The sequence below is a fragment of the Camellia sinensis genome, chromosome 8, assembly GCF_055761805.1.
Source record: "Camellia sinensis isolate YWXY chromosome 8, ASM5576180v1, whole genome shotgun sequence".
Taxonomy (NCBI): domain Eukaryota; kingdom Viridiplantae; phylum Streptophyta; class Magnoliopsida; order Ericales; family Theaceae; genus Camellia; species Camellia sinensis.
Window position 1 is genome coordinate 123,452,127 of NC_138968.1, and position 24,050 is coordinate 123,476,176.

At 35.8% G+C, this 24,050-nt stretch overlaps 2 protein-coding genes and 1 pseudogene across 4 annotated transcripts; all 3 read left to right on the forward strand.

The window, feature by feature from the left end:
• Nucleotides 1–352: 352 nt before the first annotated feature.
• LOC114286423 (uncharacterized) lies at nt 353–12,850 on the forward strand. Its single transcript, XM_028229589.2, has 5 exons — nt 353–830; nt 2,067–2,356; nt 2,461–2,550; nt 11,972–12,330; nt 12,416–12,850. Exons 1-5 carry the CDS (start codon nt 647–649, stop codon nt 12,678–12,680), a joined length of 1,188 nt encoding a protein of 395 aa, XP_028085390.2. The 5' UTR covers nt 353–646; the 3' UTR covers nt 12,681–12,850.
• A 1,223-nt stretch (nt 12,851–14,073) lies between these two features.
• Nucleotides 14,074–16,520, forward strand: LOC145788643 (peptidyl-prolyl cis-trans isomerase CYP19-3-like). 2 transcript variants are annotated; one of them, XM_082883346.1, is made up of 2 exons: nt 14,074–14,172; nt 15,764–16,520. In XM_082883346.1, the coding sequence occupies exon 2, from the start codon at nt 15,777–15,779 to the stop codon at nt 16,299–16,301; it is 525 nt and encodes a 174-aa protein (XP_082739472.1). In that variant the 5' UTR covers nt 14,074–14,172; nt 15,764–15,776; the 3' UTR covers nt 16,302–16,520. The 2 variants fall into 2 exon arrangements, with proteins under 2 accessions (XP_082739472.1, XP_082739471.1); XM_082883345.1 differs by having other exon boundaries at nt 14,077–14,172; nt 15,722–16,520.
• Nucleotides 16,521–18,421: 1,901 nt separating this feature from the next.
• On the forward strand, nt 18,422–20,421 carry LOC145797090 (rubisco accumulation factor 1.1, chloroplastic pseudogene; annotated as a pseudogene). Its single transcript, XR_014338151.1, has one exon. The product of XR_014338151.1 is annotated as a rubisco accumulation factor 1.1, chloroplastic pseudogene (transcript).
• The last annotated feature ends 3,629 nt before the right edge of the window (nt 20,422–24,050 follow it).

The following is a 24,050-nucleotide window of genomic DNA, read 5'->3' on the forward strand; positions in this document are numbered from 1 at the left end:
TAACATGGAAATGAATAAGTCCTGCTTGGGAACTTGACTTGTGTGTGTGTGTGTGTGTGTTTGGCTATTTTAGTTTGGTTAAAAAAATTTATGTTTTAGATAATAGTTTTTTATTTTTTTTATATTTGATTTGATATTTATAAGAGAAAAAATAAAATAAATATAATTTGAACGTTACATTTTATGTTATTGATTATTTTAACTTATTTTATTTTTATTAATTATTTTAACAAAATAAAAAAATATATTTCAAAATAAGTTATTAATATTTAATCAACATAATTTTTTAAAAAAATAAAATTCGCAACAAATTTTACACATTAAATAATTCAACTTATCAATTTATCCGATTAGACGGGGAGACAAGCTTGGGTCCAAAAATAAAAAACAAGAAAAACTATGATCTAGGGATAAAAGTGAAAAAGACTGAAGAGAATTTTCAGGCAAATCAGGGCTCAACCCGAAGGGGCTGGAAAACTCAACCCCGACTCCCATCATCTCTTTCACTCGTGATAAATTAATCAAATCAAACAAAAGCAAAGTGCCTGTCAAAAAACCAAAAGCAAAGTGGGTTCTGGTTCTGTGTATTTCAACTCTACTTGCAGAGGGTAGAGAGAGAGAGAGAGAGAGAGAGAGAGAGAGAACAATGGGTGACAACCTATTTCAAGGGTTACCACCTCCTTCTGCGCCTCCTCCTGCTCGGCCTTCTGTGGAACAACAATCTTCAAAGATCACCACCGCTGCTGCCAAAGAATCTTTGCCAAAGCCACCGATACCTGCCCTCAAGAGCGCTCTCAAACGCTCCAAACCTTCTGAATCTCAATCTCAAGGTACTACTTTTGTGTAATTTGTAGGGCTACTTAGTGATCTTTGATTTGGTTTGAAAGGGTTTCCATCATATTGCCCAATTTGATTGTTTGTAGTTTAAAGGGCGATTATAGTAGGTTTATATATATATATATATATATATATATCTGTTGATGAATCTTTGATTAATTTTTACTACTTCTTGCCCTTCTTGGTTTTTCAGAAAATTTGGGTAAAGGAACAAATCCCCCCTCCTCTCCTTTAGGAAACAAAAGAGTCTACTTGAAGAAGCCTAAGACATCTATATATCTGTTTGGGCAACAAAATTACAAAAAAGAAAAAGAAATGATCCTTGATCCATTTATTATCATTGTTGTTGTTATTGTTATTTTTCTACATGCCAAATGATTTCATCTTTTAATAGGGTTTGAATTAGGGCTGCAATTGAACCTAGGCAAGCCGAATAGTGGTGTCTTTGAGCTTATCTTGGTCCGTTTTACATTCTTTGAGCTTGGCTAGTTAGGTTTTAACTGAGCTTGAGCTCATCTCAACTTGGTTTGAATACTTTGATGTTCGTGACAGTCACTGACAATCAAAAGGTAGGGATTTGTTTGATTCAAACAAAATAAAGTGTATGTATATATGCGTGCGCACAAACAGAGGAAGGAAATTTTATAACCAGGCCTAAGAAACCTTGAAGTTGTGTCGTAACTGTAGTTGAAGACCCTATGCTTTTCCCAGTAAAAATGAGGTATGATATGGTACATTGAAGTCTCATGTGGTTTTGGCACATGGCTTTCCACGATTGGCTATTGGATCTGTTAATAGAAGGGTGACCAATAGTGAAGTAGTACCGTGAGGGAAGGGAGAAAAGAATCCCCATCAGGGAGTGAAATAGAACATGAAACCATAAGCTCCCATGCAGTGGGAGGAGCCCGGGGCTCTGACTGCATGCCTGTTGAAGAATGAAACTGCGATTTAAGCTGATAATACTTGTACGTATAGTTTGATCGATTATTCCTAACCTTGCAAATAATATTTCATACACCTTACCATAGTGCAATTCATGTTCATCGGCCTGCCCCAAGGCATCGATAGCCCGACTTCCCAACTCATTTAACAAAACAAGCCTCTTAGCCAAGTTCAAGCTTGGTTCACATCCGAGTTGAAATTGTAAAATTGAGTAATATTAGATGTTGATTTTCTTGAATAGCCTTTCACATTTAAAAGAGAAGCTGAATTGTTTATTGTAATTCCAGTTACTGTGCCTGAAAAACGACTGAGATTTAAAACAACAACGGATGCCTCAGAAACGCAAGTTATAGAGGCCATGCAGAAGATATCATCACATATAAAGAACCCTGCCAAGTTTGGTAAGGCATCGAAGCTTGCTATTCAACTGATTCAGGCTGGCAGTGTTAAGCCTGGAGTGAGTGACTACTTCTTTGCCATACTGGAGTCTGCAATGTTGTCACCTACTGTTTGTAACGATGCTTCAGTAAGAGCGGATTGTCATGCATTGTTCTCAGCAGCACAAGATGCAGTTGAAGTGAGTATTAAGTACTTGATATACAAATTTTAAGAATATTTAGTTCCTTGAAAGTTTTGTGATGCGTTTTGTGGCTCAACTTTTACTATCATTTGCTTTTGTAGTGTTTTAACAAGAAGCAGAGAAATCAATTAACTACATGGATGATTAGGGCTGTGGTGGCGAATGATCTATTTACCGATGACAGTTTTGTGGTATGTTTTTCACTTATAGTAGATGTTGTTACAACTTTGTTGGTTGTTATTTGCTTGCAATTTTAAGCATCAAGGATACTATGAATTTTTCTATTAGCAATCTCTTAATTATGTATACTGCATCAATTGTGTTACTTACGAAATTTTCAGGTTTAAATTCTCATATTATTTTAGGCTGAAAGAAGCATGAATTTATTTATGGAGTTTTCACACGTTGTGCGATGCTATATCACACATAATAAGGTGTTTGCTATCTATCACCTACTAAAACCAAACCAAACTAAGCCTTAAGTCCCATCAAATGGGGTCGGCTACATGAATTCTTTTTCTCCACACGGTCCTATCAAAGGTCATTTCGTTAGTCAAATTAAGTAGATCCATATCTCTATTTACAACGTTAATCAACGTTAATCTACGCTTATCCCGTCCCCTAACACTTCCATCGACTGTTACAGGATTGCATCTCTCCAGTACTGCATCTGTTGGTCTCCATTGAATATGACCAAACCATCTCAATTGATTTTCTCTCAACTTATCTTCTATCGGTGCTACTCCTACCCATTCCCGAATACACTCATTCTTAATTCTGTCTTGTCTAGTCTTGCCACACATCCACCTTAGCATTCTCATCTCGGCCACACTCATCTTATATACATGTTATTTCTTGGTTGCCCAACACTCCGTCCCATACAATCTCGCTGGTCTAATAACCATTCTATAGAACTTACCTTTAAATCTATTGGGTATTCGTTTATCGCACAGTACTTTAGACGCACTTCTCCACTTATACCATCCCGCCTTAATCTTATGGGCCACATCTGCATCATTCTCTCTCGTTGTTGTGATAATCGACCCTAAATAACGAAAATGTTCATTCTTAGGCAGCTCTTGATTCCCAATCTTCACTTCTCATCTACTTTCATTGTTACTGTTATTAAATTTACACTCCATGTATTCTGTCTTAGTTCTACTTATCTGAAATTCTTTAGATTCAAGAGTTTTTCTCCAAATCTCCAACTTTGTATTAACCCCTTCTCTAGTCTCATCCGCTAGCACTATATCGTCTGCAAAAAGCATACACCACGGCACGTCATCCTGGATATTTTTTGTCAACTCATCCATAACTAATGCAAAAAGATAAGGACTTAAAGTAGATCCTTGGTGTAATCTTACAGTGATAGGAAATTCATTTGTCTCTCCAGCCGGCTATCTAATAGTGATCACCACCCCTTCATACATGTCCCTAATCACATCAATATAACCTTTTGTCACCCATTTCTTTGCTAACGCCCACCATATTATATCCTGAGGCACTCTATCATATGCTTTCTCAAGGTCGATAAATATCATATGAATGTCTCTTTTCTTTTCTCTATACTTTTCTATTACTCTCCTCAAAAGATAGATCATTTCCATTGTTGACCTGCCAGGCATAAACCTAAATTGATTCTCTAACACCTCCGTTATATCTCACAATTTACGTTCTATCACCCTCTCCCACACTTTCATTATATGAAACATTAGTTTGATTCCTCTATAGTTGTTGCAATTCTGGACATCACCTTTATTCTTATAGATTGGCACTAAAATACTCTTTCTCCACTCATCTGGCATGTTCCTAGTCAACAAAATTTTACTAAACAACCTAGTCAACCAAGCAATCTCCTTTTTACCCAAACACTTCCAAACTTCAATAGGGATATCATCTGGTCCTAAAGCCTTATTTGATTTTTTCTTTTTAAGTGCAATCTTTACTTCAAAGTATTACTGGCTATTTTTTCCTCTATTGCAGTACCTCTATGTTCCTCATTTAATAGTTTCTCAAAATAGTTCTTCCATTTTTCCTTAATCTCATCATCCCTCACCAATACCTTAGAATCTTCACTCTTGATGCACTTAATTTGATTAAAATCTCTTGTTTTCCTCTCCCATATCTTAGCAAGCTTGTATACCCTCTTCTCTCCCTCCGTAATCATAAGGTTTCAACTTAGCCTCTCTCACTACTTTCTTGACCTCCTTATTAGCTAATCTATAGTTGTTAAGGTTTTCCTCAGTTCTATCCTTTTGCCACTTTTTAAAGCACTTTTTTTTGCCTTAACTACCGCTTGAACCTCTTCCCTCCACCACCAAGTTTCTCTAGAGTTGGGTCCCGTTCCTTTCACCTACTAAAAACTAGTAAAAAATAAAATGATGCATGTTATGAATCATGTCATATCGTGCAACATTTCATTAATCAGAATAAAAAATATTTATCATCCAATTACTGTCAGAGATTTAGGACCTCTACATTTGGATCAAATTTTGATTTAGTGTATCTTCTTGGAGATGTTTTATCTATGCTTGTGATGTAGTAGAATAAATAGATTAGGTGTATGTTAAATAGCTTGTTTGTTGTAGTCTATATATAGGTGATGTAATACTCATTGTACTTGAAATAAAAAATATACATTGAGATTGGAGTAGAGCTTGGTTTCTCTCTCTAACCCTTAGGGGTTTTATCCCTAGTTGGGGCATTTGTCTTCTCTCTCTCTATTTGATTCTTGATTTGAAGTTGGAGTTTATCATTTGGTATCAGAGCTTTAGGATTTGGATCCTATTCCTCAACTATACTTCCAATTTTTGAGTTGAATCATCACCTAGAAACTGACCTGGTTCAATCTCTGTCACAACACACATTTGAGGCACCTGGGTTCAGGCGATTTGAGATCGCAGCCTGCTAGACAGCCACAATTTGATTTACATATCTGTTCGGAGCCTTTATTCGAGTTCAAACCCCTGTTCGAATCTGTCAGAAAACCAGGGGATTACCATCGCGATCTGATCTCTCTTCTAAAGTGGAAGTCACGATCTGAAGAGCTTGAGAATCTGACTAGACTTTCATCGACTCCACTGGACGAAGGAGGGACTCTGTTCATTGGTTCTGGTTCGCATTTGGTTTGCAATACCTGGGCTTTCTTCAAGATCCTTGTTCGAGAGTTTTGGGCTTTCTTCGAAGTTGAAACCCATAATCTGCGAAGTCGACTTCCTTTTTTTGCAATACTTGGGCTTTCTTTAAGATCCCTGTTCGAGAGTTTTAGGCTTTCTTCAAGGTTGAAACCCATAATCTGTGGTCGACTTCCTTTTTCAAAAGTGAAGAATATATTGTAACTCAAAATTGAAGAACACATTTGAAGAACACATCGCAACTTGGTTTCGCAACTTTGAATAAATCACCCAGGGTTCAAGATCGACCATTTTCGACTTAATCTGAGTCTTGTTCCAGCATCAATCTGAGTTTCGATTTGTGATCTGAGTTTGCGACTCTAGGAATTCAAATCTGGATCCATTTCGAATCGCCTATGAAGCCTACTCAAGTTCCACCCAATCGATCCAAGAAACTTTTCAAGATCCGACTTGATTCCGAAGGCTCTAATTGAGAACCAAACATGAATGGACTCCCTGGTTGAGATCTGAAACTTGCGAACAGTGATTCCGATTTGAGACCTCATGCGACTTCAATGTTCTGAGTCTGTATGACTTCGATCATTGATTTGAGTTGAGTTCCACTGCACATGAAGGTTTGAGTTCAAATCTGAATTTTATTATTGGATTCCTGTTTCGATCTTGTTATGCAATTTTGAATTTGAGTTGATTTCAACCGTTAGATCCCTGTGATTATCAACCTTTGTGAATCATTGTGTTCTTGGTGAATTGATTTCCACTTGGGGTGTGAATCTTTGATTCTTCAACTTTGTTGTTGTAATTCGATTCTGGTGGTTGGTTGGTGGAGATTCTTTCAAAATTATATTAATCAGTTGTTGTCTCTAAGTTTTGCTTATCTAGTGTGAACTGAGTCAGACTGTTTCAGCCTTTATCCTTGAACTCTTGCTACTGTGTTGATACAATAATGGCCAACAGAGGCAAAGATAGAGGTCAAAAAGGAGGCTATGGTAGCGCATTTGCTGCGAATTTAGGTGACAAATAAAGATGAATCTTTCAATTGGAAGAAATGATGCAAATCCAAATCAAACTCATAATCATTGAGATGAGTTGAAACAAATGAGTAACAAATTGTGTCTTGAAAGAGGTACAATGACATTTTTGGAAAGCTTCAAAGAGTTTATTTGAAATTGTAAGTGTTTCCTGCTTCTATATGCCTCTATAAGATGTTGGTTTGAGTTGAGTATGCTGTTGGCAGTGATGTTCATTTGACGTTTGTGTCTATGGGATAGAAGGAATAACGCAATGCAGATTTCTCAATTCTGATTAGCTTTTCTCATGTGGCTCTTACCTAGTAGTTGCAATGTCGATCCTGTCGCATTGTGTCCCATCTTTCAGCCTTGTTTGTTTTGGACGGTATCATTTGCCAGCCTAGTAGTCATGTTCCAATAGGAAGAGTACTCATTTATACTGGTCTGCATGTCCGAGGTGAAATGGCTCGGGAAAATGAGAGTATGTCCAAGTGTTAACAAAGAGGAGTATGGTCGTGATAGGAGTTGTTGGTTTGCACCTATGGTTGCTTAGCCAAAGAAGCGGATTGATGTATTCACGTAAGGATGAGTTGTGAGGAGACACGTTTGTGTGAGCATGGAGATGCAACGCCTATTCCTACCCTAGGGTCAATGCATGGTGTTACATTGAGCACACTTAGTTGCTATTTAAACTTGAGGACAAGTTTCTTAAAGAGAGAGAGAGTATGATGTAGTAGAATAAATAGATTAGGTGTATGTTAAATAGCTTTTTTGTTGTAGTCCATAAATAGGTAATTTAATACTTATTGTACTTAACTTTGAAGTAAAGAATATACATTGAATTGGAGTAGAGCTTGGTTTCTCTCTTTAACCCTTAGGGGTTTTACCCCTAATTGGGGCATTTGTCTTCTCTCTCTATTTGATTCTTCATTTGAATTTGGAGTTCATCAACTTGTTTATTAGTTTAATATTAAGAAACACCGACACTTCTAAAAAGATGACGTATGCGTGTCGTGTTCATGTCTGACACCGACACTCTTTTGGATGCTTCTCAACACATGTCCAATACTCATCAAAATGTGTGTTATTGTTTTAATTTTTTTTAAAGACCCAAACACTCTTTGAACTCTTGGAAGACACCTGTGTCTATCGCTTAAAACGTGTCTATCGATTAGATACGGGTGAAACTAATTATAAGTTTGAACAAAAAACTTAAGATACAATAATTAAAGAAAAACCATATAAATTTATAGGAATTATTGTCGTATTGCTTTTAAATTTTTTTTTTTAATCTTTAAATGATATATTCATATATATATGACATATAATAAATATAAAAAATTATATATTTCATGTGTATCTCCACGTGTCATGTCTTGCATTTTTTGAAAATTGGAGTGTCTGCGTTTCCGTATTTGTGTCATGTCGCTTGTCCATGTCCGTGTCCATGCTTATTAGGTTTAATACTTATGTTTTGTGATCTTCTGCGTTGTATTTATTATTATTATGATAGGTAAGTTAAGGATATTCAAGTTGGGTTCTCTTTGTTGGTGGAATATTGGAGCTGTCTTTGTTGGACTGGTGTGGCAGTGAAGCTGTTGGGCTTCAGTTCAGTTGTATGTGGTCCTAGTTTCCTTTATGATTTGGAGGTTTAGGGATTTATTAAAAAAAAAAATAATAATAATTTTTGAAGCTTCCTTCAAATGATACGAATTATAAGGGATTTGTTTTATCTTTTTACAGTCCTTTTTAAAAATAATATTGTGAAGCTTTGAATAATAAAATGGTGTAGTCTATGTTGTCCTTGGATAAGGATAGAGTGAGTAGAAAGAGACAGAAGTTCAGTGGATTTGTGTTGCCTTGATCTTTGTCATGGAGTATTATATATTTTTCCCTTGAAACAGTTTTTATGCTGTGAAAATAGAGTACTTTAGGAGGCATTTTGTTAAATTTGTAACTACAATAATCAAGCAAAAAATGATTACTTGAAAGTAGTTGATGATTGCCAATATTCTTTGGAGAACATTTTATGAAGGAGTTGGTGTCTTTGCCTGTAATTGACTACTGTTGAACTGAACATTAATGGGGGATATGGCTTAGAAAATGGTGTCAGGTATTGTTTGTTGGAAACAAGAATGCTGAGATGAGATTCAGTTGGAAATGGATCTCTGCAGCCAAGCCAAAAGAAGTATCGCATTATATTAATTTTTAAAGATGGTGGGAAGGCGAGATGGTCTTGCTGGGTGACTGGGTGTGGGTGTGGCACATCTATAAGCTGAGGAGGTCAGTCTCTGAGTTTCTTTATTGAGGAACCCATGAAAAGGATACATCTGATGGCACTAGAAAGGCCAAAGGAAAATGTCATATTTCTGTGGCCTATTGAAAGCTATTTAGTTATAGCTATTCCAAGGAGCAAATAAATATATAGAACCCTAATGCAAGAGATACAAAATTATCCACCACCTCTTTATTAGCATGATGCACGTGTTGGGGGGAAGAGCTTTCTGTGTTCCCGTCCATGTTGATAGATAGATCATACCTTAGTTGCAGGAATCGTGTAACCAGGTGGCGATTCTGAGTTCCTAGAAAGAAACGTGATTCCGCGCTTCCTAGAAAGAAACGTGTAAGAATCGCGTTTCTGTGGAGAGAGAAACGCGATCCAGTCCAAGATAGGATCGTAAGGGGGAGAGAGAGAGAGAGAGAGAAACCTGAACTTGCTGTCGCCTTCTCCTTCGACATCGATGTCGACCTTCGACATTGCCTGGACCTTCGACATCGACCTTCGACATCGCCTGGACCTTCGATTTGCTCTTGCCTCGCGATCGCTCTCACCTTCGATCTTCTCAACATCGCCATCGCCATCGCCATCGCCATCGCCATCGCCTTCTTCGATCTGCTTCTTCTTCTTCTTCTTCTCTCTCTCTCTCGTCGATTTATGTTCTGTTCTGTCTCCCCCCTCCCATTTTTAACATATAATAAATATAATAAATAATATAATTTGTTATATAAGAATAAATCTAATTAAATCAAATATAATAAAAAATATCAAATCAAATCTATAAAATAAATATCCAATTTTTAACTTTTATTTACTTTAACATATTTTATTATTCTTTATTTGTTATATTTTTTATTTATAATATACATCAATTAAAAATAAAAATAATTATATAAATAAATTAAAAATATTATCAATAAAAATAATACCAAGATAAAAATAATAAATATATAAAAAATAACTATTTAACTCACCTTTATATAATAAACATATTTTAAAAATAACTATTAAAATATATATATATATATATATTACCGCTCCCCGAGGTGCTCCCAACCTAAAAAACTTCTATCGGCTCACGCTTCCCCGCTCCCGCTCCCGCTCCCGCTTCGTGCAACTAAGGATCATATATTTGAAACTTTTTAAGTACCAATGTAACATCAACCAGGGAAAGTTTTTGAATTTAGGGTAGTCTTTTAGTAATGAAAAACATTAATTAAGAAAGGAATGGTGGTGGAACATCGTGTTTTGATGAGTCAATTCATTTAGAGGAGATGATATGGCAGAGCTTATGCTACTACACACCAGGGTACAAACATTTGGAGTCCTCAAAGTTAATCAAATGGGTTGACTTCAGAATCTTAGAAAGAAAAGGAGGCAATCAAACAGTTGTTTGCTTCAGTAAGATCACCAGTACAACGGCTTTCAGATAAATACGGGCACTGTTAAAATATGAGAGACAAGAATGATGGTATATCCAACACTGAATGTGGATCTCCTCACTACAAATTCTGAATCACTTGGTGATGGTCCAGCAAAGAGTAAGCTGGAAAAGAAGAATGAAAGAAGAAAGCTCTGTTATATAATTACATGATTCATGATAAGTTTGATACACCAAGCAATCGATTCACATATAAGGCATGAATCAACGGAAATAGGAATCGCATTGGAATCAGTCTATGTAACTTTATCCACATGTTTTTACTTGCAAAAGAAAAAACTTTGGAGGTGTATCAAGTGAGGTTTGAAAAATATGGTGATTTGGGTACTCTGGGTCCTTTGAGGTAAGTATTTAGATTATTTGAATTTGAAGAAATTATTTATTTATTTTTTATTGTTATGAAGATTGAAGAATTAATGAGTTTTGGAGGCTTCGAGTTTTTGTCTCCTAACCTTCGTTTTTGAATGGTTTCTCTTTGACACGCGTATAAATTTATTCTCGTATATTAAATTGTTAAATTTTTTATATGCGCAATATATGGACTTTTGGTTTTCTATAAAATAAAATTGTTAGAATTGGAACCTGAGAAATTATGAATCTTGTGATAGTTTTAATATTATATATAAATGCGTAATGTGTTAAATTTATCTAACTTTAGTGATTTGAAATTTTGATCTTCTCAAATGATGGGTCTTGGATTCTTATTTTTCATAATGAAAGTACAAAAAATCTATGGATTTTCATAAATCCTCACATAATCAATACTATATGATTATTTATCACTCTAGGGATTAACCCACGTTTCTTGCCATAGAGGCAACTTATCTTACTCTTAGCTATTACATCATGTGCTCATCATTCAAAACAACCTTTTCATTTATTTATATCTAAACTTTTTATATATATTTAATATATCTTTAATATCTAATTGTTCAGGCACATATATATATATATATATATATATATATATATATATTAATGTATTTTAAAAATTATGACCAAATCTTTACTATGCACAATTTGGAAGAAGGTAATTTCAATTCATGATTCTATTCGCGATTTGAAACTATGGCTGAAAGGTACGTATGAAGATTATTCATTGAAATCTGGTGCCAAGATGAGTAGTAATTGAAACTTGAGTAAAATCTTGGTTGAAGTAGTTTGCCTGAACAGTAAGAGACGTAAAAGTGAAAAACTTGAAAACTTTCTGTTTGTACCTTTTCAAATTATAGTCTCTGTTTATGTTTAATCTTGATTCTTATTGCTAATTTGTTAGTATTAGTTAATTTATATTGCCGAGTTTGCTATGCTTTTTTGTCTGGAATGCATATTTTATTGGCATAGGTAATCTTCATGATAATTCCGTTTGAAAATGCTATGTGGTGTTCGGAAATGATCTAAGCAGTTGTACTTATCGATAAAACAAAAAAAGAACATAAATGAATGGTTGAAGTAGTTGAAGAGGATTGCCATAGATTGCTATGACTATTGCCTCTGGTAAATATACTAAAAGATGAAAATGATTTATTTGATATTTGGTTGACTACTTAGATATTTCACTGTTAACATTCTGCAATCTCATTATTATATCCTTGTTAAGAAAGTTTCTAGAGTGACCAATTTTTGAATTTCATGACCTAGGAAGTTTTGATTGATATGTGACCATGTTTTTGTGTGAATTGTTGAATTTTATTATTGAATCTACTGATTTTCTTGCTCATCTTTTGCTTTGGGTGGGGAGACATCTTTTAGTTTTCAAAAGCCACTGGACGAATAAAAGAAGCTATATTGAACCTTCCGGTTGCAACCAAGGACGAAGACATGGAAGAAGCTGCTGCCTTGCAAGACAAGATGGAAGTGGCAGAAGTGGACAGTCAGATAAAGCCAGATGCGTCTACATCTGAAGGAAATGACAAGGATGACTCGGATCCATTTGGGCTTGATGCTCTGATTCCTCGGACATTGAAGAAAGATGAAAAAATGAAGGGAAACAAAGAGGCGACAACCAGGATTAAGGAGGAAGAGGAAGAGACCAAGAGATTTCTGAAATCACAGAGAGAGGCCTTGATTCTTTGTTTGGATATTGCTGCGCGACGTTACAAAACCCCATGGTCAAACCCTGATACTAATTATTATTATTTTTGTTTAATTGTTTGTTTCTTTCCCGTCCTAACGTGTCGATCTTTCTTTCCTAAGGTGCCAAACGGGCATAGATATCCTGGTAAAGCATGCATTCGATAACATTTCGAGGTTCACTACTAAACAAAGAGATGCTATCGGGAAACTTTGGGCATCCATTCGGGAACAGCAGACTTGGAGGAAGCAAGGGAAGTCGGTTTCAGGGAAACTAGATGTGAATGGATTTGAGTGGCTGCAGCAGAAATATGCAAATGAGAAGATCAGCATTCGGCATTCTGTTGGAGGTAGCGGGGATCGTCGTGCTCAACAGTGGCTTGGTTGACTGACACGGAGCTCTGTTTGCTGATGTATTTTTTAGTTTGTATCACAGCATTAGTCATGACAATTCGGGAAAGAAAAGGGAAAAGTGGGAAAGGATAGAATTGTCTATTCATTAGTTGTAAATTACTCCATCTTGATTTTTGTACATGTAGCAGCAATTTAACAGATTAATTTTTCTGGTGGCTTGTGTGTGCTTGTTGGGTGGCCTAATGTACTTGATCAGTTCTCAGAATCAACCTAACCTACCTTGTTATCTACAGTTCTTATGAAATGGTTTTAAAGTTTATGGGAACCATACTGGAACTATCCTTGCTCGGATAAATTTTTATGGAAAATGCTACAAGTTCCATTGAGATGATGTTTAATATTAAAATTTGTGTGGAAAGTAGTTTGATAATGGTTAAAAGGTATTTCTTTTTGGAATCAATGTAAATTGTTTTGAAATTAATGAGAAGTGCTCCTGTTAAACAAACTAGCGATTTATGTTTGGCATGTTAAAAATTTGTTCAAGATTGGTTTGGTTTGTTAAGTCAAGTTTAAACATAATTTTAAGCTTATTAAAGTTTTTCAAGTCAAGTTTAAATAACAAATTACTCAGCTTGATAAGTTTATATGTACCATAAAAATTAAAAAAATAAAATTTGACCTGTATTCGGTTTTATTAAAAATTTATTTTAAATTAGCTTATTATGTAAACAATCTAAATTTGAACACATTTTGAAAGCTTAAATAAGTTATTTTTTGGGCAAGATTGTAAGATATTGATTTGTTAATAAAATTAGATTATAACAAAAAGAATTGCTCCATCAACTCGAATCCTGATTTTTTTCTCATCACATCCTAAGGTGTGACTACAAAACCACTGGACCAAACTCAAGATCTTAAATAACTTATTACTCGATTTGATTTATTTATTGCCTTAATAATAAGTGTCTTATACTTTTCATTACTTTTTATTTTTTTCTTGCGTCTAAAAAGACTTGTTAACAAGATTATATTTAAATTGCATTTTTACTATATAATAAAATATACAAACACAATAGCAAAATTGAAGCAGCCTTTCCCATGGTTGTAACAAAATTGAAATGGGTAATTTCAACATTGCAAAATGAAGCCTAAAGAGTTTGTCTAGTGGTTGAGGTAGGATACTCGTTTAATGGGTATGTCAGAGTTTGAGTATTATTGCTATAAGACATTTTCCAAGTTCCTAAAATAAAGTGTTGTCGCTATAGTGCAATTTTTCATTGTTATCTATTTCCCTTCCTTCTCTTGACACAAAAAAATAAAAAATTTAGAACCATTGGGGTAAGAATTATATTTACAAAAATAAAAGGACCAAGAAATAAATTTATCAATAAAAGGTGAATAAGTGCAAAAAGAAAAAACTTAAACCCCAACCTCTACTGGTATAAATTAACTGGCACATGTAAAACCCTAACTCTCACCTTCTTCTCCTCAAGCAGAGCATACCCAAAATCGAACTTCACACTGATGTAAGCTCTCTTGTTATATATATATATATATATACATACAACTTTTTCTTTGATATGCTTTTATTCCTTTGTTTCTTCAGTACAGTGCTGCTTCATTTGTTTTGATGGAAAATATTTTTGAGAAATGTTTTTAGTGGAAAGAAAATAGAAAGTAAATTTTAGGTGCAAGACATATTTTGGAGACCCTATGATGGAGGGTTTTGGGATTTTATTAGCCATTGTTGTTATAAATCAAGTGCAGAGAGATTAATTTGCTAATTGTTGAGATCTGGGCAAAGATTATGGTGACATATCTGTTACCATCACAGGGCCTTCAAGAAAGAAAAGGAAAAAATAAGAGTCCTTTCCAGGAAAATGATTCTGAAATAATGTTCTGTTTCTGAGAGTAGAACCCATGATTTAGCTGCTTCCACCTTTGCATGTTTTTTTCATTTTGTATTGTACCCAATTATACTACATTGATGCTCAATTTTGTCTAAATCTAGTTATGATCCGATGAGATTTTTTCTTCTTTTGGTTGTGCATGTGTGTGAGAGAACAAATCTGTGTTTGTTGTTCTGTTCTTTTATATCTGAACTTACTATTGCAGTTATAGTAGCCACAAATTTCTGAATAAAAAACTTACATAATTTATACTACTTTGTAACCTTTGATATATGAAAACATATCATTTAGTTTAAGAGAAGTGAAAATTGATAACAAAAACTACCTAAGAGTGAACATTTTTGTTATTTAGGATCGATTATCACAACGGTTGGAGAGATTGGAGCGAGAGATTGGAGTGGATGTGGTCTATAGAATTAAGGTGGGGTGGCTTAAGTGGAGGAATGTGTTTGGGTACTGTGCAATAAATGATTACCAACTAGACTAAAAGGAAAGTTTTATAGAATAGTTATTAGACCAGCAATATTATATGAAACGGAATGTTAGGCAACTAAGAAACAACATGTAGATAAGATGAGTGTTGCTAAAATGATGATGCTAAGGTGAATGTGTGGCAAAATTAGAAAAAACATAGTTAGAAATGAGTATATTCATGAATGGATAGAAGTAGTAGCCATAGAAGATAAGCTGAAAGAGAATAGATTGAGATGGTTTGGTCATATACAACAGAGTATACGGAAGCAGTAGTAAAGAGATGCGATATACTAACGGTAGATGTAAGTGTCAGTGGAAGGGGCAAACATAGATTGACATGGGTTAGTGTAGTAAATAGAGATATGAATCTCCTTAATTTGACTAACCAATTGGCCATTGATAGAGTCGAGTGAAAAAAAAGGATTCATGTAACCGATTCTGTTTGATGGGACTTAAGGCTTAGCTTGGTTTGGTTGGTTCACTATAGATTTATGTTTACATTGATTCTATATATTGAACATTTGAAAATTTTGGTCTAATTAATCTCAATGACATAAAGAATGATTAGCGCTTTACTCTGACTTTTAATCTTTTGTTTTTAATCTTCAGAGTATTATCAGAATTCTGAGATTACTGTTGATCCTACTGTTAGTTTGCTATTTTGACTGATATAGCTTTGGTTTGAATGTAGTCCCTTTTACTGAAATCCAAGTCCTGATCTGAAAATTTTCAGATAATTCAATAAAATGTCGAACCCAAAGGTCTTCTTTGACATACTGATAGGAAAGATGAAAGCGGGTCGAATTGTAATGGAACTATTTGCTGATGTCACCCCTAAGACTGCTGAAAATTTTCGTGTCCTCTGCACTGGGGAGAAAGGGATTGGTAGATCAGGGAAACCATTACATTACAAGGGCTCCACGTTTCACCGTATCATCCCCAACTTCATGTGTCAGGGTGGAGACTTCACAAGGGGTAACGGGACTGGTGGGGAGTCAATCCATGGATTGAAATTCCCGGATGAAAACTTCAAGTTGAAGCATACAGGGCCTGGTATTCTTTCAATGGCAAATGCTGGACCGAATACTAATGGATCTCAATTCTTCATTTGTACTGAGAAGACACCATGGCTTGATGGTAAGCATGTGGTGTTTGGAAAGGTTGTGGATGGCTATGGTGTGGTTAAAGAGATGGAGAAGGTGGGGTCCGATGAAGGGATGACTTTGGAGACGGTTGCAATAGAAGATTGTGGTCAGGTAACTGAGAACTGATGATGGGAAAATGAAGGAATTTGTGATGGAAAATGAAAATGTTTGGCAGAAGAATATGATACAATGTACTGTTATTTATCTGTCATTGGAGATTTGAAGGTAGAAGATATCTGCAATTAGTAGCTCTGACTAATATGTTTTGTATGCCTGAATATTGTCACAACCCTTCAAAATTCTATTTCGCAGTTTAGATGAAAATAGAATGCAAATTTTTGAAAATGTTGTTTATTTTCTATAGTAATGATCTTAATTCCTTTTTTTATTTATATATTTCAACGCTACTCTATATTTTAAATATCTATAAAGCTCTTCAAATGTATCTAGTCTTGATTTTTCAAATGTAACTAGTCTTGATTTTTTTCTTTAAAAAAATAAAATAAATAATTATTGTAATGGCTAACTCGAATTCACAATCTTCTCTCTATATGTTGAGAGGAGTGAGATTCGAACTTTGGGCATTAGATCTAATATAATCTTAATTTTTTTCTTCAAAAAAAAAAAAAAAGAAGTTATTGTAATAGCTAACTCGTATTCATAATCTTCTCTCTTTATGTTGAGAGGAGTGAGAATTAAATTTTGGACATTAGATTTAATGAAAAAGATTATTATCACTTGAATAACACATTATACAATAAATATTTTATTTTATTTTATTTTATTATTTGAATTGCATATAAGTTAAATCTCTACCATATTGTTTCTGTCCAATAAAATTCTAGTTTTTATTGATTTTTATTACTAGTAATACTACACATCGCGAAATTTTATCCAAAATTTACTTAGAAATATAATTGATGACTCATTCATTCTATACATATACATGAATCTCATAATACATCAATACAATCTTCATTGCACAAAGACAATCTTTGCAAAATTAATTGTTTTAGTTCATAGTATTTTTTTTACTTTATTTTATTGAAAGGTATAAATCCAACCTAGCGAATTAGGCTAAATATGTACATTATTGTATTTAAATATGAGGTAAATTATAAATATGCTTAAAATATGAATTGTCTCTTATAATTTTAGAAATTACATCACACCTCTTGAAATTTCTAATTTTATAAATGATTCATTTTATCAATAAATCATTAAATTAATTAACAGTTTTTAATGATGTCAGAAATATATTTCAATTCATAATTTAGGTAATTTTATTATTGTATAAAAAAGTAGTTAGAAATTTCATTTTTCTAGTTAATTTTATTAAATAAAATTTTTTACAAAGGAAAATTTATTATTTTTCCAATCATATGAGGCAATAAGTATACCTTAGGGAGGTATATTTGTAATTTATCCTTGAATCTTGAGGGTTGCTAAATGTCCATACCTATTTACTTTGGACCTATTTCTCTGACCCCTACTCACATAATTGAAACCCTTTCATATTTTCTTTGAACCCCACCTTAATACAAACTATACCTTTATTCTTTGGATCTTCAACTCTTATTCTTTTGGCAACTCCTTCCACCGTCGGTAGCACTTCACCGTTGGTGACCTTCCTTTCGGCAACCTGCACCCTCTCCATTTCCAAACCCAAACCCTTCGAAACCCAACCTAAACCAACCACCATGAAAACCCACCTCACACCCTCCTCTCCAACCCTCCTCATCCTCTTCTTCTTCTCTCTTTGCACCTTCATCACCACCATTAAAGACAATGTCAAGCGCCTTGAAGGCTTCAAGACGTTTCCTCCTCTTCTCTTCTTTTTCTTCTTCTTCTATCTATCATGACCCATCATCGCCATCACCGTCTAAAGCCGCTGTCATCACCGCCCACTACTAATTTTTTTAAAACCCTAGGGCTAGGGTTAGGGTTTTAGAAAATGTGGAGGAATATGAATGGCCAACGATGGACGACCGATCAAGAGAGATGAAGAAGATTGCCAGAGGTAATGGGGATGGCCGATGAAATTAGGGTTAGGATTTGAGACATTAGGGTTAGAAAGTTAGGAATAAGAGTAGAAATGAAATTTTATATTTGGATAAAATTAGAATTAAAAAAATGAAAAGAGTAGGGGATCCAAAGAAATAAGAAGTGTAAATAATAACTTTCTAAGAGGTTGTTTGGGGTGTATTACGAAAGTATATACATATATATATATATATTTTTATCTATTTTAGATTATAAAATTTGTCTATTTTTTATACATCTTTTATAAAAAAAAAAAAATTAAAAATATAATTAGATCATTTCAAATATTTATAAAGAAAAGTAAAAAATAAAAAAATCAACCGGACCCGGTTCATGTCCCCCTTTTCTCTGTCTCTCTCTCTCGTCAAATATCAGAATTTTCAGCAGATAAGGCTTGAGGTCTCTCTCCTTACCACTCCTGAACTTCAGCCCCCAGACACACACACTCTCTCTCTGTGACATCATGTTCTCTCTAACTGTAAACACTCCCAAACCCCTCTCTCTTCCCTCCACCTTCCTCCCCCATCACCCTCTACCCTTTCCCCAGCACCAGCACCAGCACCAGCACCACAAAGCTTCACTCTCAAAACCCATCTCAGCCACCATAACCCCATCATCACCCAACCCCTCTCAACAACAACAACAACTACAACTCTACCAACCCTTCCGCCCACCCCCATCTTCTCTCCCCTCCAAATTCAGCTCTCTCGACATCGCCGGCCGCCTGGACATCCTCGCCAACCGTCTCGGCCTGTGGTTCGAATACGCCCCTCTCATCCCCTCCCTCTTCCAAGAAGGCTTCTCTCCCTCCTCCGTCGAAGAAATCACCGGCATCTCCGGCGTCGACCAGAACCGCCTCGTCGTCGCCGCCCAAGTCCGCGACTCCCTAATCCAATCCTCCACCGACCCCGCCACCCTCTCCTTCTTCGACAACGGCGGCGCCGAGCTCCTCTACGAGATTCGCCTCCTCAGCGCCTCCCAACGCGCCGCCGCCGCACGCTACGTCGTCGAGAACAAGTTCGATGCGAAGGGCGCTCAGGATCTGGCTCGAGCCATGAAGGACTTCCCTCGCCGCCGCGGAGATCGAGGTTGGGACAGCTTTGATTATGCTCTTCCTGGTGATTGTTTATCGTTTATGTATTATAGACAAGCCCTAGAGAATAGAGACCCGTCGGAGGAGAGGACGGCGGGGTTGCAGGTGGCGTTGGAGACTGCAGTGTCGGAGGCCGCGAAGAAGAGGGTTTTGGGGGATTTGGAAGGGAGTGGTGGTAATGGGAAGGACAAAATTGGGGTTGAAGATGGGGCTAGGGTTCCTGTTGTGAGGATGAAGGTGGGGGAAGTGGCGGAGTCCACTACGGTGGTGGTGTTGCCGGTTTGTGAGGCAGAGAAGATGGAGAGACAGTTGGAGGAGGTGCCGTGGGAATGTGGGAATGAAGGGGAATTCGGCGTGGTGGTGGCGGAGAAAGGGTGGAATAGGTGGGTGGTGTTGCCGGGTTGGGAACCGGTTGTGGGGTTGAGGAGAGGAGGAGTGGTGGTGGCGTTTGCGGATGCAAAGGTTTTGCCGTGGAAGGCAAATAGGTGGTACAAGGAGGAGGCGATTTTGGTTGTGGCGGATCGGGGGAGGAAGGAGGTGGAGGTGGATGATGGGTTTTATTTGGTGGCAAATAATGGTGATGGTAATGATAGTTATGGATTGAAGGTCGAGAGGGGTTTGGCATTGAAGGAAAATGGTGTAAAGGAGAGTTTAGGGACTGTAGTGTTGGTTGTTAGGCCACCAAGAGAAGAGACTGAATATCAATTGAGTGATGAAGATTGGGAGTGAAACAAAAAGTCTGATGTAATATGTACCCATTTTGTTCATGAGTTTTGATAATGGTGGGAATTGAAAATTCAAAAATGTGAAGAAGCGTTTCATTTTAATCACTTGTAAAAGGATGATTCTTGTTTAATTAGAGAGGTAGTTAAACCTCCATTGTTTTGTTTAATCGGAGGATTCAAGATTTGTATTGTATGGGTAACCAAACCAACAAGTTATAGCTTAAGGAGGCATCACATTGAGCTCAAGATGAAGGGAAGTTACTCAGGAATGTGAGTCAACAAAGGTAGAGTAGAATTTAGGTACATTTCTTCAAGTTGTAATGTCCTTCTATGTACTCATAAAATTCAATAAAAATAAATAAAGCCTGTTTTTTTTGTTTTATAATGGGGAAGAATTTTTGGTTTGAAGTTCAATGTGTGCAGGCCTGTCAAACTTGATCATTGAATTGAGACCTTACATGTTTTATACCATCTTTAACATGTGAAGAATTAATATGCCACATAATTATCCTTGTTTCATTTCCTATTCAAATTTCTTTTGTCATTTGTACGGCCCACTGAGTCTTCTGATATTTAGGATTCAGAGAATATTACTTTGGAGTATTAAAATGTTTCGGTGTGGGTTTATATCAGCATCAGCAATGCATATTGTGATATCAAGGTGTCAGCTGAACTTTTAAGACAATTTAAGTCAATTTTTTGTTACAGACTTTGTGCATCACTACACTGTCGGGTATGGATCATACTAACCTAAATACTTGGTCCATTTTGTAATGGCTTTGGGTAATGCTTGAAATCATGTTTGTTATTGGTATTTTCCTTTTCTTTTTGGTCGTATAGATCCATTGTACAGGTTATGCCCCTTTCGTGACCATTTTTTTCTTCAATTCTTACACAAATATAGTATTTCTTGCTTTTGTTCTATTGATGTTTTCTTGCAGTGTTAGCATGGGTACAGCTGCTTCAAATGCTGATGTTGTTTCTGTAGGGAGAGAGTTAGCAGAAGAGGTAAATTTGTAACATGTATATTAGAGTTTTATAACTTTTCTGAAGGTATTTTTGGTCAAATTGGCGTAGAAATTTATCATTCATCTATTTCTGAGTTCTCTCCTCATCTTTGCATTAAAGTTGAATTCTTCTTCCAACATTATAAGCTTTAGGGGGGTTTGGGATGAATTTTGCAAAAGAGTTCTTTTTCAAGGCTGGCAATGGAGGTGGAGTGAGGTTTTTGCTTGATTGGTGGTGTGTTTATACAGTCATAGACTGTTAAGGGGAGGTGTTACTGAACCCGTTTCTTTTGGTTTTGAATGTGAATGCTTAAATGTACAGTTATATGTTAGTTTCTGATAGTGGTGTGGAATCCTCTGTTTTAGACAGCTTTGGAGGATAGGGAGATTCAGTACATTTGAAGGCATTTTTTGGGGTACTAATAGGACTCGGGGGTTGAAGGTAGTAACATCTATGAAGCAAATATGGATATCGGTATGCTACATGTACGTTGATACAGTAAAATATAAAACAAGTACGGTACAGGTACAACTAGATGCGTTCATAAAAAAGAATAATTTAATTTGGAGCAATGCAAAAATTAGTTAAATGGTTTAGTTTATTAAGATCTAAGCTACAATTCACATTTAATGCTAGAAGGTACAAAATAAAATAAAATTTCATTATATTAAATAACTTAGAAACTAAAACTTAATTTTAAAATCATGCTAATTATTAAAAGCAGTCTAAGAAATTAACTTTATCTCTATATAGAAGAAAATACTATTTTGATTAAGGTACGACTTGGGATACGTTTGTGGTACGACAAAAATTAAGTAGAAAAAATTTGAGTATGTATGTCTAACATGCAAAGTATCAACCCCCGGTATGGGTACGATATGTTTGTCAAAGTACTTGTTAGTGTATATGAGTGTGTGATGGACACTTTGGGCCACCTTTAGGTCCTAATCTGATAATGCTGTCTGTAGATTAGTCTATAATCTCTCCCATATATAGAAGAGATTTGTACATTGATTCTAATATATATCACACATAATACATACATATTTCTTTCATACATATTTCTCTCTCTCTCGCTCTCTCAACCATTGTTATTGGATTTAACACGGTATTAGAGCTGTAAGGTTCTGTCAGACCAACACCGCTAGAAAACACAATTGTTGTTCCATCGATTACAATTTATCAGAAAACACCATATTTCATACAATTACTATGAAAATCGTGGCCTCTCTTCTGCTCATCTATTATTCAATTGCCCAGTCAGATCTTGTCGGTACTGCAACAACGTTGGTCCTGGTCATAGAGAGCCCGATTGCTTTTGCAATTTAACCCGTTCATCTCCTACTGGCCACTCTTTTCGTGGTGGCTTTTCACGGGGTCGTTCATATCGTCCCTCAAATCAGTCCAGATCTCAACCTTTTCATCGTACTACTGCTACGGATTCTTCTAAGCCTTTATATCTGGCCACTCCTGTCTTCTCCCAAACTGATGTTGAGGTCATGCTCAAATAGTTTCTCACCACCTCTGGTACTCCTCCTACTGCTTTGTCTGTGATTTTAGGTATATCTTCTTGATATTTTGACTTAACATGTTGTAATCATATAACTTCTAGTTCTACTATATTTTCTTCTATCTCTTCTGCTTCTCATATTCCCTTCATTCATACTGCTGATGATTCTCTTATGTTTGTAAATCATGTTGGTTCTGTTTTCACATCTCATCTATCCCTATCAAATGTTTATTTTATTCATGTCCTCACTTTATACCTTATTTCTATTAGTCAATTATGTGAGCTTAGTCTAATCGTCACATTTTATGCTAATGTTTGTTTGGTACAGGACCCTCAGACAGGACAGACTCTTGGGATTGTCTATAAGCTTGGATGTCTCTATGAGCTCATTCATCTTCATGCTCCAGAATCCACCTCCTTTGCTACTCCTACATCTGTTTTCGTCTTGTCCCCTTTTTCATCTTTGGTATTGTCATTTAGGACATATTATTGTTAGTCGATTAAAGTTTTTAGTATCTGCTGGTTAGTTAGGTCATATCATTTCAAATCATTTGGATTGCTTGCCTTGTCAACTTGCAAAACAACCCGCATTATCATTTAATAGAAGTACTTTTGTGTCTTCTATATCATTTGATCTTATACATTCTGATATTTTGGGGCCATCACCTATTGCTACCATGGGGGGATCACGTTATTTTGTTATTTTTGTTGATGATTTTTCACGGTTTACATAGTTGTTCTTTATGAAAAATTAGTTTGAACTCAAATAACTTTATCACAATTTTGCAAAAATGGTTCAAACCCAATTCTCAAAAACTATTAAAATTTTCCGATCTGATAATGGTATGGAATATAAGGATCTTGATTTTCTCTCTTTCCTTCAGAATCAGGGTACTCAGCCTCATCGTTCCTGTGCTGGCACTTCCCAACAAAATGGACATGCTGAACGCAAGCACAGGCACATTCTTGACACTAATCAAGCTCTTCTTCTCTCCTCTTATCTTGAAAATTTTGGGGGGAAGCTACACTTGCTGCTGTTTACACTATCAACTGTGTCCCTACTCCTATCATCAACAATTAAACTCCTTATGAATGTTTGCATGACACTCGTCCTCCATATATCCATCTTCGGGTTTTTGGGTATGCATGTTTTGTCCTTCTCCAACCTCATGAACACACCAAACTTAAACCCCATTCTCGTCTTTGTTGCTTTCTCGAGTATATGATTGAACATAAAAGCTATCGATGTTGGGATCCTATTGCTAAACGTCTTCGTATCTCTCGTCATGTGTTTTTCTGGAGCATAAAATGTTTTCATCCTTATCCTTGTTCCACTTATCATCATCTTCTACTTCCATTCTATTTACTCATCCCTCTCTGGATCTCTTCTTTAATGATTTTGATGTAGATTCCTCCTCTTTAGAGACGCATTTGCAACACCTGATCCCACCTCGCCTGCTCCCTCTGATGGTTCTGCTTTGCCTCCACTCGATCCC